Source organism: Sorex araneus, chromosome 4 (assembly GCF_027595985.1).
Source record: "Sorex araneus isolate mSorAra2 chromosome 4, mSorAra2.pri, whole genome shotgun sequence".
NCBI lineage: Eukaryota > Metazoa > Chordata > Mammalia > Eulipotyphla > Soricidae > Sorex > Sorex araneus.
Genome location: NC_073305.1, coordinates 137,044,291 through 137,059,592, shown reverse-complemented (window position 1 = coordinate 137,059,592; position 15,302 = coordinate 137,044,291). Strand labels below are relative to the sequence as shown.

Sequence of the window (15,302 nt, the reverse complement as noted above, 5' to 3'; positions counted from 1 at the left end):
CCCACACATCACACTTGGTCAGGGCCGCAGAGGACGGCTCTATGGCACAACAGGCTGAGCACATACTTTCTGCACTGGAGGACACCACCACACAGTCCCCTGAGCACTGGCAGGAGTGAGCACTGAGCTGGGAGTATCCCTAAACAATGTAAGGTGTGGCCGCACACCCAAACCTACCCTCACAAAAGACACAAACAAAGAAGAGAAATGCACTATCACCCCCTCAAGGGCGCCTCTGATTTCCCAGCCTGCAGTGACCACTGACCGCTGCTTCCATCTTTGCAAACGGAAACATCAGTATTTGAACACCACCTTATTTTTGTGTTTACTTAGTCACCTCGCTCTGTGGGGGCTGACAGGACATCTGTTCTCACCAGTGTACCCTCGCATCTACAATGCTCAGTGACCACCTGTCAGGTGAATGAGCGTCTATGTCAGATCCACTGAGCCGTACTTAGAGGAAGCTGCACACTTGCAAGGAGGAAAAACAGAACAGTGAGAGATGGAATCACGCCTTCAAATTCGAGTCCAGTGAAAACTCATCTCCTTACAGTGCAACTTGAGCAAAATAAAACTTCTCCGAGACTCTCAAAACCAAGGATCTGTTTGTTATTGGGGGAAGCATTATCGGATACCACTTCCTTCTTGTTTGTCTGGGTCACACCCAGCCAGTGCTGGATGTTTGGGGAAGGATGGGGGTAGCGGGGGTGGCAGGATATTCTCCCTGTGGTGCTGAGGAGGGCACTGCTTGGGGTGCTGGGGAAGCCATGGAGTGCTGGGGACTAAACCCGAGGCTCCTGTGGGCAGAGTCCTTTGCACCATTTCCCGGGTACTGAAAAGGTTGCATTGTGAGTCGAATCAGAAAATACATGAAGTAGACAAGATCATGCCTGTTTTATTTTTTTCCCCCTTTTTACTGATTCACCCTGAGGTACAGTAATGAAGTTTTCGTGTTTGAGCTTCGATCATCCAATCATCAAACACCCACCCCTTCACCAGTGCACATCTTTCACCATCATACCCATTCTGAAAATTCAGGGAAAAGGGAATGGGCGAATAAAATGAAATGTATTATAAATGAAATGAATGACAAGATACTTCCAGACCACATGAAAACAAGCACATGAATGAATGTATGCGGAGAGGGCCTGGGAGGTCGAGGACCTGCCTTGCATGGGCGAGGTCGTAGGTTCAATCCCCAGCACTGGGGGAAAAGAATCTGCCACCAATGAAGCCAGCCTCACTCTCTTCCCCGTGGGGCCTGGTGTGGAAACAGCAGCCTCCCTCCCGGGGAGGGCCCACAGCCTAATGCTCGACGGGTTCCCTGAAAGGACCCTGGAGATGGTCCATCGAGGGGAAATTCATCTGGCCTCGTGCTGTCCCCAGTGTTGGGTTCCAAACAGGCGTGTGTGTGTACCTGGAAAGCCCCAGCTTGGTGGCCAAGGTCCACATGGGCGAAGTCATCATGTCCATCCCACCCAGGCTAAAGAGCAAGAGCTGTGCCACTGAGATTCCACATCAGCCCAAGTCCAAGATCCCTCTGACCAGAAGAGCCACATCTCCAAGAAGCAGAGATTTCCAGGCTGACTCGATCAGTCTGAAGACAGAGTGGCTGAAAAGTGGCTCTTCTGGGTGGATGAAGGGTTAAAATATATATCCCTGGGCATGTCCCCTGGACAAATGGCAGGTGCTACTCTGTGGAGAGCTCAGCGCTCTCTTCCCGAGTCTCCCCACCTTTCCCCTCCCTACCCCAAACCATGCTACTTCCTGTCCCTCCAAATAAATGTAGCCGATATTTTTGACAATTAAAATAAGTGACTTTTTGTCACTTTGTTTTGTTTGGGGGTATGGGGCCACACCTGGCAGTGCTCAGGGCTCACTCCTGGTTCTGAGCTTAAGGATCACTCCTGGTGGTGCTCAGGGGACCATATGGGTTGCCAGGGCCTGAAGCCAGGTCAGCCAAGTACAAAGCAAACACACTATCTGCTGTTCTATCACTCTCGCTCCATATAAATCACTTTTAATAAAAACCATATCTAGGGCCTGTGGATTTGGATATAATCAGCATATAGTGAGTTTCAATGGAGAAATTCTGGCATTTGAATTAATAACTCATAGTATACACACACACAAAATATCATGTCAAATAAATTACATAAAGCCTATTTTTGAACAAAAAATAGTAAAGCAAAAAATATGTAGACAATCATCGGGTCAAACAATAGTACAGCAGATAGGGTGTTTGCCTTGCGTGCAGCTGGCCCAGATCCAAAACCCGGAACCCCAAATGGTCCATGAGTCCTGCCAGGAGTGGTCCCTGAGGGCAGAGCCAGGAGTAAGCCCTTAGCATCACTGGGTGTGACCCAAAGCAAGGAAACTTGGTGAGAAACAGAATGCTTAATCAGCAAGGTAACCAAAACATTCTGCATAACTAATAAAGGTCAAAGAAACTATCGACATAAAGGTAATTAGTGGGCTATAGAGTCCTCCAAAGACTGCAGGGCATGCCTTGGTGCTCAAGGCATCTGATTTCTGGCACCACCTGCACCCCAGACCCCTCCAGGGTGCTGTGATGTCTCCAGCACTGCTGAATTTTGAGCGATGAACTGTCCAACACCTAATGATAAGAAGACTAAGCCAAGGGCCTGGAGCAACAGCACAGCGGGTAGGGCATTTGCCTTGCATGCAGCCAACCCAGGTTCGATTCCCAGCATCCCCTATGGTCCCCTCCACACCGCCAGAAGTAATTCCTGAGTGCAGATCCAGGAGTAACCCCTGTGCATGACCGGGTATGACCCAAAAAGCAAAAAAAAAAAAAAAAAGAAGAAGAAGAAGAAGAAGAAGACTAAGTCAAAACCAAGAACAAAAGAGAAAGAGAATGATAAAGGGACAGGAACCATGAGCTCCTCTTATGGAGCTCCCGCCTGTTTAGCCTCCAAGATCAAAATCAAGACTAAAGTGTGAACCAACTCTTCATGGGGCTGCCCTGCCAGGCACACTGAGATCAGATGCTACAATTCCACCAGACAGCAACTGAAGTGTCACCAAAGTCTGTCACCACCCTCCCCAAGGAAAAAAGCTTTGTCCCAGGCTCCCAAGACTTGGCTTCTGTCAGACTGAACACACTGCCATGAAACAACCAATGGGAGAGTGCGGCTCAGCAGCCCAGACCTGGTCCCAAGTACAGATCAACCTTCCGGTGACAAGGACCCCATGATGAAGATGATTGTCATCCTATAGATGAGGACAAAAAAAAAAAGAAAAACCACAAAAAAAGATGTCAAAATGACAAAGCAACCTCCTGATTCATCAACGGATCCCTTTGACTAGGGCAAAGTGAGAAAACAACTTCCTTCCTCCAGTGATTCTGTTTCTACCATGTGCAGTTACAGTTCACGGTACACCAAGCTTTCATTTCCTTTCCCAAATGATATCATCTGTTCTGCCCCTATTATTTTTGGTGCCAAGGACTGAATCAGAATCTGAGGCCACTGGGGCAAGACTGTACTCTCTCCCATCTCAAGGATTGTGACCTTATTCTTTTTTTAAACTATTTTATTTTTGGGCTTTTTGGGCACTCCTGGCAGCTCGGGGTTTATTCCTGGCTCTGTGCTCAGGAATCACTTCTGGTGAGGCTCAGGGGATCATCTGGGATGCTGGGGATTGAACCCAGGTTGGCCACATGCAAGACAAATGCCCTACCCCTTGTACTCTCACTCCAGCCCAGGGCTGTGACTTTTTGACAAACAATTTAACCTGTGTTAGTTGCTTTACCTGCCAAAAGTATTCTTAAAGTGCAGTTAAATTCCCACATAATCCCTTTCAACACCGATGTGAAATTCTCTGTTCTTCTGTAGGCACTAAACTATTTCATTGAAAAAACCACACACTTTAGAAGACATAGCTAGTACCCCTTTCAGTCCCGGCTGCAGGGCACACCAGCCCTGCAGCCACGGCTGGTCTGGGTCAGGTCTGGTTTGTCTCCTGCTGAAACACTGATTCATACTGACGGGCGGGTGGGGGGACCCCTGAGGTTTCAGTATGAGGCCACGTTTGCGGGAGCTGCTTGTGAACCCAATGTGAGATATTGATAAGAGTTACACTTGTTTAAAGACATTTACGTCTTGCAGGCACAGCCAGGAGACTGCCCCAGGCCGGAACGGTAACTGAGCTCTCAGGCCCGCGGGCTGCAGCTGCTATGACCCAGTCAGCACTGATGACGTGGGTACTGAGGCAGCTGAGCATGGCTGAGCACCAGCTGTCTGCCTTGGCAGGTTTGCTTCCCAACGGTAAGGCTGATGAGCTTCTCACTGACTTGCTACCAGGGCACAGAAATGTCCTGATTACGAGAGCCCCCAAGCGGGGTAAAGGATGGTGGGGAAGCCACAGAGAGACCACTGTCATAGAAAGGGGTGGGGGGGGGAGGCAAAGGTGGACAATGGACAAGAGCAGCTAGGACATCCGTGCTTTGTGGTGACAGTTCTGTCACTGAAAATACCTAAGAAGTTCCGCCTTTCCCCCGGTGGTCCTTGAAGTGAGTATCTGTGGGAACTTCTCCAAAGAGAGATGCCTCAGACATGAAAGGTGGGGCTTAATAGGCAGAAATGGGTTCTCTGCAGACCAGACAATGCCACACCTGCCGGGCACTTCTGGTCAACGTGCGGTCGAAGCCACTGTCTAAGGACAGCCTTACAAAGGGAAAGTCTTCAAAGACGAAAAGCAGAGATGAGAGGGCCAGATGTGGGTGATGTGATGTGCTGTCCTCTAGGTCCCATCTCATCACACAAAGGCCCATTCCCCACAGTGTCCTGCCTCTGTGTTCTCTGAGCACAGTGATGATCCAATTCTGCTCCTGATTCTGCGGGGAATAGAAGGGAAACTCGCCAAGTCCAAGAAATGCTGAAAAATGCTTTCCATGACTGAAAGCAGGCAGCACCCCCATCTCTAAGATGACTCAGATGAAGAAACACATAGAAAGAGAAGAAGAAACTTAAAAGCACATGGCTCATGTGGAGATCTGGGCTCACTCTGCAGCCTCACACACAGACAAAAAGAGCCCAAAACTTAAGTGTCCCCACCTGGTGTTCAAATCTTAGCGCTGAGCGTGATTCGGTGAATGGTCGCGAGTAAGCAGAGCTTAGCAGTGTCATTCCCTTAGCTCTGAGGAAGTTGTTACTTGTTCCCTGTGATCCCTTTGTGACAGCTTACAAGATTTTGTGAATGTGGCAGACACAACACAGATCCATGATGCATGAGATGTCCCTCTGACGAAGCCTCAAAGAGATGAGAGCATGTGTGGTGGGCCTGAATAGGTGCCTGGCACGTGAGCAAGGCCTTGGAGCACTATTCCTGTCCACACCTCAGCATGAGAAGAGACGGTCCTGGTCACTTCCTCTTCTAGGTCCTTCTTCTAGACCTGTCGGGGAGTCCTAACAACAGAGCTGTCAGGACAGCCCACCCCGCTGTAGGGACCACCAGTTCTTGAATACAAAGCCTCATGCTTGCAGGGCGAGTGCTTGAAACCACAGTATCATCTTCCAGGGCCTCTTAGTTTCATTTTGGTTTTGAGAGAAGGTGGTTTCCCAAGAGACCTGAGGGCCACTGCTGGTGATGCTCAGGGATGGTCCAGCTGAACAGGTGACAGTTTAGTGCTTGACTTAACAATGTGTTGCTGATCAAGCCCAGAGATGCTTGGGGCTACTAGACCCATATCTGGCAGTGCTGGGGCCAGGTGGTAGGGGTGGGGGGTGCTGTGGGGGATGCAGTTCTAGGGACCAAACTTGAGGCCTAGTGTATGCAAGGCAAAAACTCTAGTCTTTTTGAGTTAACTCCCTCCCCTTCCCTTCCCTTCCCTTCCCTTCCCTTCCCTTCCCTTCCCTTCCCTTCCCTTCCCTTCCCTTCCCTTCCCTTCCCTTCCCTTCCCTTCCCTTCCCTTCCCTTCCCTTCCCTTCCCTTCCCTTCCCTTCCCTTCCCTTCCCTTCCCTTCCCTTCCCTTCCCTTCCCTTCCCTTCCCTTCCCTTCCCTTCCCTTCCCTCCCCTTCCCTTCTTCCTTCCCTTTTTCCTTTCCCTTCCTTTCCTTTCCTTTCCTTTCCTTTCCTTTCCTTTCCTTTCCTTTCCTTTCCTTTCCTTTCCTTTCCTTTCCTTTCCTTCTTTTCCTTTCCCTTCCTTCCTTTCCCCTCCCTCTCCTTCCATCCTTTCTTCCTCCCTCCTTCCTTCCTTCCTTCCTTCCTTCCTTCCTTCCTTCCTTCCTTCCTTCCTTCCTTCCTTCCTTCCTTCCTTCCTTCCTTCCTTCCTTCCTTCCTTCCTTCCTTCCTTCCTTCCTTCCTGTTGGGGGCACACCTAGTGATGCTCAGGATTTACTCCTGGCTCTGCATTTCTAAAGGGCTTGGAGGACCATACAGGGTCCCAGGATCAAACCAGGATCAGCTGTGTGCAAGGTGATCCTAACCACTGTGCCATCTCTTCCAGCCCCTATTTTCTTAGTCTTAAAAGACAACTTATTCTGCTGCCAATTACACTGATTTGGTGTCCACTTAATTGCCCTATAATCCTGTCTTTAATCATAGTATCAGGTAAATGTAATCTGTCAGGTTCAAGGTAGAAAGGGCAGTCCATTACTGCCTATCTCCAACCAATACACATTATCTTATCATGAATTTTTGGAAAACACGCTAAACTAAACAAGCACAGACATTGCAGATTTCAACAAGTGATTCTTTGACAGAGAATTAACGTGGGTCTAAAGCTTAAAGGCTGGAAATGCCGTCCACCTACCATATGTTTGAGATTCAGAGAACACAGAAAGGAACAGTTGTTTTTCAAAGTGAGTCACGGTAGAGAGATGTGAAAGCAGCTGAGGCTCCATTACCATTGTCAGATAGAGAACAGGACACTTCATGCCACTTGGCCACTTCCAGCAGCCCTGCAGGGGCAGTCCTCAGGGCAACAGAGACTTGGAGTCAGGTACTGGCACCTCACATTATTTACACACACACACACACACACACACACACACACACACACACACACACACACACACACACACACACCACCTCCACCACCACCACCACCACCACCAAGGGTTTTTGAGATTTTTCAGTCACTACACAGCAGAGCAGACTCAATTATTATTGAGCTTTCTCTGGGAATGCTAAGGGGGATGGCACAACTACCAAGAATCCCTACTCCTCCTTCCACGTACTTACAATAGTAACAGGGGCACAGAAATTTCTTCTATGGATTAAGTTGTCATTTTGACATGTGCACAGAAGGTGGGTCAAAGCAAAACACATGAATTCTTTCTTCTATCAACAGATGGCATTAATATTATTATCCCATTATTGTGAGATTTGCTGAGACTGAATTTATGGTTTAAGAAATAACATTGTGCCCTATAAATATAATCATGAGAAAGCATTATGTATGACAGCAGAGACTTTTAGAGATTAGAATAGTATGAAAATAAATACTGCTTTTATGATGTCATTTAAGATATATCCATGATATATTCATTCAACAAACATTGGGGATTGGGGTTGGAGCTCAGTGGTAGAGAAAGAACTTGCCCTACTCGTATGAGGGTCCTGGATTTGATCCTTGGCAACACACACACTTTCCCTCTTCCCCTTTCGCTCTTTAACATCTGGAGCACCCACTGTGTATATACACTATGTTAGGTGCCTGCGAATTGACCACTGAATAAAACAGAAAGATTGTTAGTCTCATGGGATTTGCATTTTAGCATTAATGTACATTAATACTGATGTATTAATAATACTAATACAAGGTAGCACTGACTACCTTGTTAAATCTCCCCCTGCCTCTTTTCTTTGTTTTGGTTTTGGGGCCACAACCAGCTATGCTCAGAGTTACTCCTGGCTCTATTATTTCTGATGGTGCTCCGGAGACCAAATGGGGTGCTGGAATTGAACCTGAACTGGCTGTGTGCAAGACAAGCATGCCACCAACTGTACTGTCTGTACAACTCCAAAACTTCCTGACAGAGGGCAAACAAATAAGATTTGATTAAGAGACCTTACTATTTAAATTACTATCTTCATTCTGTAGAAAGAAATAAATCTACCTTTCAGATCTTGATAGGTTGCACATAGCTAATCTCAGGGTCTTGGATACTTTAGTCATGGTGAAGATAGTCACTTTATAAACTATATAAAACTATTTAAAAAAGTGGGCTAGAGAGATAGTAGAGTGGGTAAGGTACTTACCTTGCATATGGTTGACCTGAGTTCAATCCCTAGCACCAAATATAAGTCCCTTGAGCATAGCACCAGGAGTAAGCCCCAAGCTTACTGTAAGTAAACCCTGAGCACCCCAGGGTATAGTCTTAAAATAAAATAAACCCAAGTCCCCAAATTCCCAAACCAGAAACCTAAACCCCCAAAACTCAAACCATAAATGCTAACTTTATTGAAACTATGCTATGTAAACTATAATAAAGATTTATGATTAATTACTGGGGGAAGAGGCATTATTGGGCCATACTTAGATATACTCTGGAGATCTTCCTGCCTCTATGCTCAGAAATTAATTCTGGCAGTGCTGGGGGCCCATAAGTGTTGCCATAGTGTTGTCATAGTGTCATAAGTGTTGCCAGGCATGTGCCCTAGCCTTTGTATTATCTCTCCAGCCCCTACAACAACAAACAAAAAAATTGGATAAAAATAGAAGGTGAATAGCAAAGAGGCCAAGGCACAGGGGCCAGGGGCCAGGGAGCAGCAGGGAAGAAGAGACAGAGACAGAAGTAAGGCTGAAAGGTTCAGAACACGGAGAACCTTGCAGGCCACTGTAAGTTCATTAGTCTTGACTCTTGGAGAAAGTGGGAGTCGCTGAAGCATTCTAAGCAGAATAACCTGGCTCTTCTCAGAGATCCCTGGTGGCTTCGGGGTGCTGAGCCATCTGCAGGTATAGGGGAGATGGTGAGGGGTGGGAGTTGGGGGAAGAGCTGGTCTAAGGAGTAGAATGTGGGGGTGAGGAGAGGTGATCAGAGCTGATCCTGGTGTATTTTGGAAAGAGAACCAGGATTTCCAGACGGGGTCAGGAGCAGAATGTGCATGAAAGAACCAAGGAGGGCATCAGCTCTGGGGCCTGATCAGTGAGGACAGCACCACCATCTCCTGAGACGAGGATGACTTTGGGAATGAATCAGGATTCTCTGTAAAATAGGAAACACCCAGCAGTCATCCAAGAGGAGAAAATAAATTTAGTCAACAGCTGGTTATAGAAGTCAGGCAGAGGATTACATATAATTTGAATTCAGGAAATGGGATGGAGCCACCGGTGGTGTGAGTAGTTGAGATGCTCAAGAAGCAAGCACGAGGAAACGTTGCTCTTTGGGTGTCAAGGCCAAAATAAAAGGGAGGAGGGGCCACAAAGAAACCACACAAAGAATGAGAGGGAGGTAGGAAGTAAACTAAGAGAAGACCTTGCTTCTGGAAGGTAAGTGTAGGAACACTAGGTAAAGAGAAGCCATAAAAACAACTCAGAACATGATAGTTACAAAGCAATCCATCGCTCTCAATTCAGCAGGGATGCTTGGATACAGTTAGAATTAACATATTGCCCTTCCAGTCGCTGAAGAACACCTAGATAAATTAGTTACTGAGTTGATTAAGGACCTGGTTTTAACACTGTTCAAGGCCCAGCTCCATTCCTAGTATGCTTTCACTAAGCACTTTTTTCCAAACAGGAACAATCTTCCTGCTGTAACTCTTTTATCTCTCCACACCCATGGCATTTATCTTAAAACTACTCAATGGACAATCATGTCTTAAGTTAAAATAAGTTGGGGCTGGAGCAATGGTACAGTGGTAGGGCATTTGCCTTGCACACAGTTGGTCTAGGTTTGAACCTGGTACCCATATGGTCCCCAAATCACCCCCAGGAGTAACCCCTGAATGCAAAGCCAGGAGTAACCCCGGAGCATCACTGAGTGTGGTTCCCCCGAACCCAAAATGAAAAAAAAAACACAGTTTTATACCAGAACTGGGATAGATGCTGAACACACAGTTTCTCTAATCCTTACCACTGCTCTATAAAATTGGGTTTACTCTTACTGTACAGTAGTGGAAACTGATGGTGAGAGAGGTTAGGAGATGCCTATGGGCTAACACCACAATGGCCCAGGTCTGTCTCAGTTCAGTCTTCACGTTCACCCCTCAGCCTGCCTCTTCATGAATGGAAATGCCAGGAATTAACTGTTGCTGTCTCTGTGACCTTGAGAAAGTTTTTCTCTCTTTGTGCTTTAGTCTTCTCACCCACAAAGTGAGGAGGACGGTGAACTACTTGCATAACTCACTGCTGTGAAGATTAAGATAATAAACAGTTACAGTGGTTTTGTTGAACTTGCTAAATTGATCCTCCTATAAGACGGGTTCTTCTGCTTTACATGTGTTTCCCCTGAAATACCCAATAATGGGACTAATACGAACTGAACATCATCTCATAATCTTCGGAAAGATCTAAGCCATCTTTTTTTCCCCAATAAGGAGGAAAGAACCCTACTAAATCATGAGGTCCTGGTTAAGATCCGTAATCTGATGCCAGGGAGACCTTACTAGGGTTAAGATACTTGCCTAGAATGTGGTCAACCCCAGTGCAATCCCTAGTACCGCATATGATTTCCTAAGCACCTTTATTTTTTTTGCTTTTTGGGTCACACCTGGCGATGCACAGGGGTTACTCCTGGACCTGCACTCAGGAATTACTCCTGGCGGTGCTCAGGGGACCATGTGGGATGCTGGGAATTGAACCTGGGTCGGCCGCATGCAAGGCAAAGGCCCTACCCACTGTGCTATCACTCCAGCCCCTCCTAAGCAACTTTAGGATTGATCCCCAAGCACAGAACCAGGGGGAAGTCCCGATCATTGCCAGGCATGGTCAACCAACTCCACCCAAATAATCCATTAATACAAATCTTTAAATTCTAATACAGAGGGCCTGAAAGGTAGTTTAATGGTCTGAGCACATGCTTTGCTTGCTGGGGCCAGGGTCAATTTCAGCACTACATGGTCCCCTGAGCACACCTAGGAGCAACCTTCAACTGTAGAGCTGAGCATCACAGGCTGTGGCCCCAGCCCCCACCCACTCATCAAAAATTACAACCTAGTGGCAGAGTCAAGGCACTCATCAGTCTGCATGACACTTGACTCCTCGCTTCCTCCCTAAACCTGCTCTCCATGCTGATCAAGGTGGCTAAGCCAAGATGCCAAAGGAAAGAGCACACATGCTGTTAGAAAGCGTGCCTGGTAGGACAAATCCTTAGTTTGTACTGGGAGTTTTGTTTAACAGAGACCTCATTGTTCTGGACACAGTCTGATTTACAACCTCCTCATGGTAACCACGTACATTACCCTCTACCTCATCACTCACCCTCAAACTTTACTTCCTTCAGGAAAAAAGCCAATAACCTGGATTGTTGTTTCCTAAGATATGTCCCTCCCCAGTCCACCCCCAACAAATGACACAGTGCCATTAGGTGGCCTCTGCATGGCAGTGGCCCAACCCTGCATGCTCTGAAGAAAGACTAGACTAGAGCTGCCCCAGGGTCCGCAAGTGACAGGGAACCACCCCCTCTGCTGGGACGTGAGGCCAGGAAGCCACTCACACCTCTGAAAAGGAAGGGCACCTGTTTTCCCATCTGCAAACTGTGGGATAGTATTTATCTGCCTACTTTATTGTAAAGGTCAAATGGAATATATGCATAAACATGAAATTAACTTACAAATTATAAATATATCCTCAGAAATAACCAATTACCTGCCACTTGTGTTTTGGTAAATGGTTAATTAGCTAAACTGAGACACTGACTTTTATGTAAGTGCTCACTTTGTTATATTAATGAGAATTTAAAAAAATAAATATAAAAAATACCCTACTCTTCTTTTAGAAGTATACAACAAAGCTGTCTCCAGTACAAAAGCCATGGAAGAGATAGTTTATACTTTAACAATGGCTGAAAATGCCAACAAAAAATAATTTGATGCCTCAGCCATGCCTATCTGAAAGTGTGAAAACAAACCACCAGATAAAGATACAGCCACATTCTGTATATGCAGCCCTGTCATTTTTTTACCTATTATAGTAATTTCTCACATAACTTCACTAATAGGCTCTTACAAACTGCAAGGTTACGAGAAATGAAAAACAGGTCTTTGAGGATCTGTTTTCTTCCATGAGGCCCAGGCTTTTTTCCTCATCAGTGTTGCAATAAAAATGTGTTGGGGCTGGAGTGACAGCACAGTGGGTAGGGCGTTTGCCTTGCATGTGGCCGACCCAGGTTTGATTCCCAGCATCCCATATGGTCCCCTGAGCATCGCCAGGAGTAATTCCTGAGTGCAGAGCCAGGAGTAACCCCTGTGCATCACCAGGTGTGACCCAAAAAGAAAAAGAAAAAGTGTTGAACGAAATCATTCAGGAACCTGCTACATCTCAGTTTTTGGACAGTGTCATGGCTCAGGGTACTAAAAACTAGTCCTTCTCCTGAACTTCACACTAGCCACCTGATTGTTTTCTCCAAATCTCTGGCAAAATAAAAAGGGGGAACGGGTAAGAAGAAGGAATGAAATTATTATTAGATGCAGAACTTGCTTACTCTCTTTTTTTGAGTTCCCTTGGCCTAATTCCTTTTAAACTAAGCACAGAAATCCATAAAGGCTAATAATATAGCTTGTTAGTGACCTCTTCAGTCCAGAAATTCCTTGTTCAACATTTCTAACTTTCAACTAAAGAAACACTGCCAGCTAAGTCTCAAAAACGTTCAGCTAATGAAAAATTGCACCAACATCCAAAAGGAGACTGCAAGCTAGAAAAGATGCATGTTCAAAGACTAAGAACAGAAGATTCTATTTTAGTATCATTTTTTTTTAAATCACTTATTATGTTGAACTATAAATACACTTTCAGCCCAACAATAAGAAAAAAGAGCAGAAACATAATAAGCGTGTTTGAGCTAATTTTGCCAGGGGCAAATTCTTAAAACACTGCTTTTTCTTGTTCCACTATAAAGAGGCTGAAACTTGCCTTTGACACAGGCATCAACAAAATTAATTGCTGGAGCACTTGAAACCCCTACTCTCCCCAGCCACTTGGAAAGTGCCAACACAGCTCAAACAACCCTCTGGGTAGAGTTCCCATTTTCCCAGAAGTTGCCCACAGCGGGAGGCAATGCTTCACTCTTTGGCCCCCAGCATTAGCTATTTACCTAATTTGTGCATTCCTCTGTGGCAAACAATGTATTCAAACTGGCATAATCACAGCAATAGTTTTTTGTCCCTAGTTGAAGAAGAAAATACCCTACCAACCTCTGTATTAATGTTTGGTTCCAACCGTCCAGCCTTCCTTCGTTGTTTCCCAAGTTGATTTTGTTTGTTTACATTTATTGATATTTAAAAATACCAAGCACACTATAAAACACATCCTCTGTTTAATGATCTCCATGTTCATGCTCACCTGATTATTTTTTTAAGAGGACCTTTAATTTTACAAGTCCCTGAATTACAAACCAGCACAGTGTTTAGGGCTAATAACTGCTCTCCTGAGCAGTTTTTCTGGATGAAATCATAACAGCCCTCCTGGGTAAAGTCAAAGCAGCATACTCACCAAGTGAACATAAGGCACGAAGTATCCGAAAAGTGCAGCTGGAATCCCAAGAGCCCACACTGCATAAGCTGTCACCTTGAAGAGTGCAAAATTGAAAACTTTTTTTGGAGGATCGAACTTTCTCCTGGAAAAGAGGGAGAATCTGTGGCCTCCTTTGGTTCCACTCTCTTTCTTTTTGGCACTGGAAGCAAGAGGTCGGTAAGTAAAGCCCGCCAGAAAGAGAACAAACATGAAGATGCAGAGGACCCTCATGGTGTAAAAGAGGCCCAGGCTTTCTGTCAGAACCCTTAAAAGGAAAGGCAACAAAATGGTGAAGATGCTGCTACCAGCGGTGACAATGCCATTCACCAGTCCAAGGCGCTTCTTGAAATAGTGTCCCAAAATGACCAACGAAGGCTGGTATGCAAAGGAGCAGCCACAGGCAAAGATGATTCCATAAGTAAGGTAGAGAGGCTCGATGGAACTGTGTGAAGATGAAAAAGATGGAAAGCGGCTTTCATTATTGTTATCACATGTTTGCAAAAATAAAATCTTATCGTTGAAGTACATTTTAGTTAACCAACATACTTTCTACAAATAGATATTACCCTAAAACAGAAGCCCAAGACTTAATAAATCAAGACCGTAGTACTGTAGCACTGCCCTCCCGTTGTTCGTCGATTTGCTCAAGCGGACACCAGTAATGTCTCCATTGTGAGACTTGTTAAATCAAGACTGGAGCACAAAAAATATCACTTCCTCTGAATGAGTACTAAAAAATATCTGGAGTATGTGAGTCCCAGGACTGGAGAGATAGTGCAGCGGGTAGGGAGTTCGAGTTTCACTCGGCCAACCAGGGTTCGAATCCTCCGTCCCTCTTGGAGAGCCTGGAAGCTACTGAAAGTATCTCTCCCGCACGGCGGAGCCTGGCAAGCTACCCGTGGCATATTCGATATGTCAAAAACAGTAACAAGTCTCACAATGGAGACATTACTGGTGCCCACTCCAGCAAATCAATGAGCAACAGGATGACAGTGACAGTGACAATGATGTGAGTCCCAGGCAGGGATTCTGTTCTCCTTCTCTTCCAGGGATTCCAGGTGAGCATCAGGCCAGTGTTTCCTTTTAAGAGCCTTCCCCAGTCCAGAAATGAAGCTCATTGCCAGGAAGAGCCTTAGCCAAACTGATAGTGAGTAAAAAAAAACAACAACAACAACAACAAAGCGCCTAGTGTCTTTACAAGTTTGAAAACATTAGAATTGATCTATGAAAACCATTATTGACAGAATTCTCCCACATACTTCAGTAAGCAATGTTTTCAGAGAAAGCTGTATTTGATATTTTTCCTCAAAGTCATGTCAGGAACATTTGCCCAGAGGAGCAGCTGTGTCTCCTTTTCGCTGGCCCAAGGGCTGCAGAACAACCTTCGCCCTGTATTCGCTGTTCTCAGTATTGTGCAAGATAAGAAATCAAATTCTGACTGCGGAGAGACTAGATGAAGCGTGTTCATTAATGATTTCAGTTTTTAAGCTTTCTGGCCAGATATGTCCAGAAAGCAAAATAAAGTATTAAGAACTCTTGTACTTGAACCAAGTAAACTTTAATTACAGCTCTCCTGTGAAGGTAAAGGTGCATAACATAACATTCTTTGAAATAGGGAGTAAAAGAAAACTAGTTTTAAGGGTATTTTTTTTCTTTTGAAAAGA

General features: G+C 45.6%; 1 protein-coding gene across 1 annotated transcript in view; it reads right to left on the bottom strand.

Annotated features, from left to right (window-relative positions):
- Positions 1 to 15,302, bottom strand: part of SLC16A10 (solute carrier family 16 member 10) — a 133,432-nt gene that overhangs the window by 26,299 nt on the left and 91,831 nt on the right. Inside the window, exon 3 of the mRNA XM_055136951.1 lies at positions 13,618 to 14,080. Within this exon, the coding sequence (XP_054992926.1) occupies positions 13,618 to 14,080 (463 nt within the window). The remainder of the gene's footprint in view (positions 1 to 13,617; positions 14,081 to 15,302) is intronic.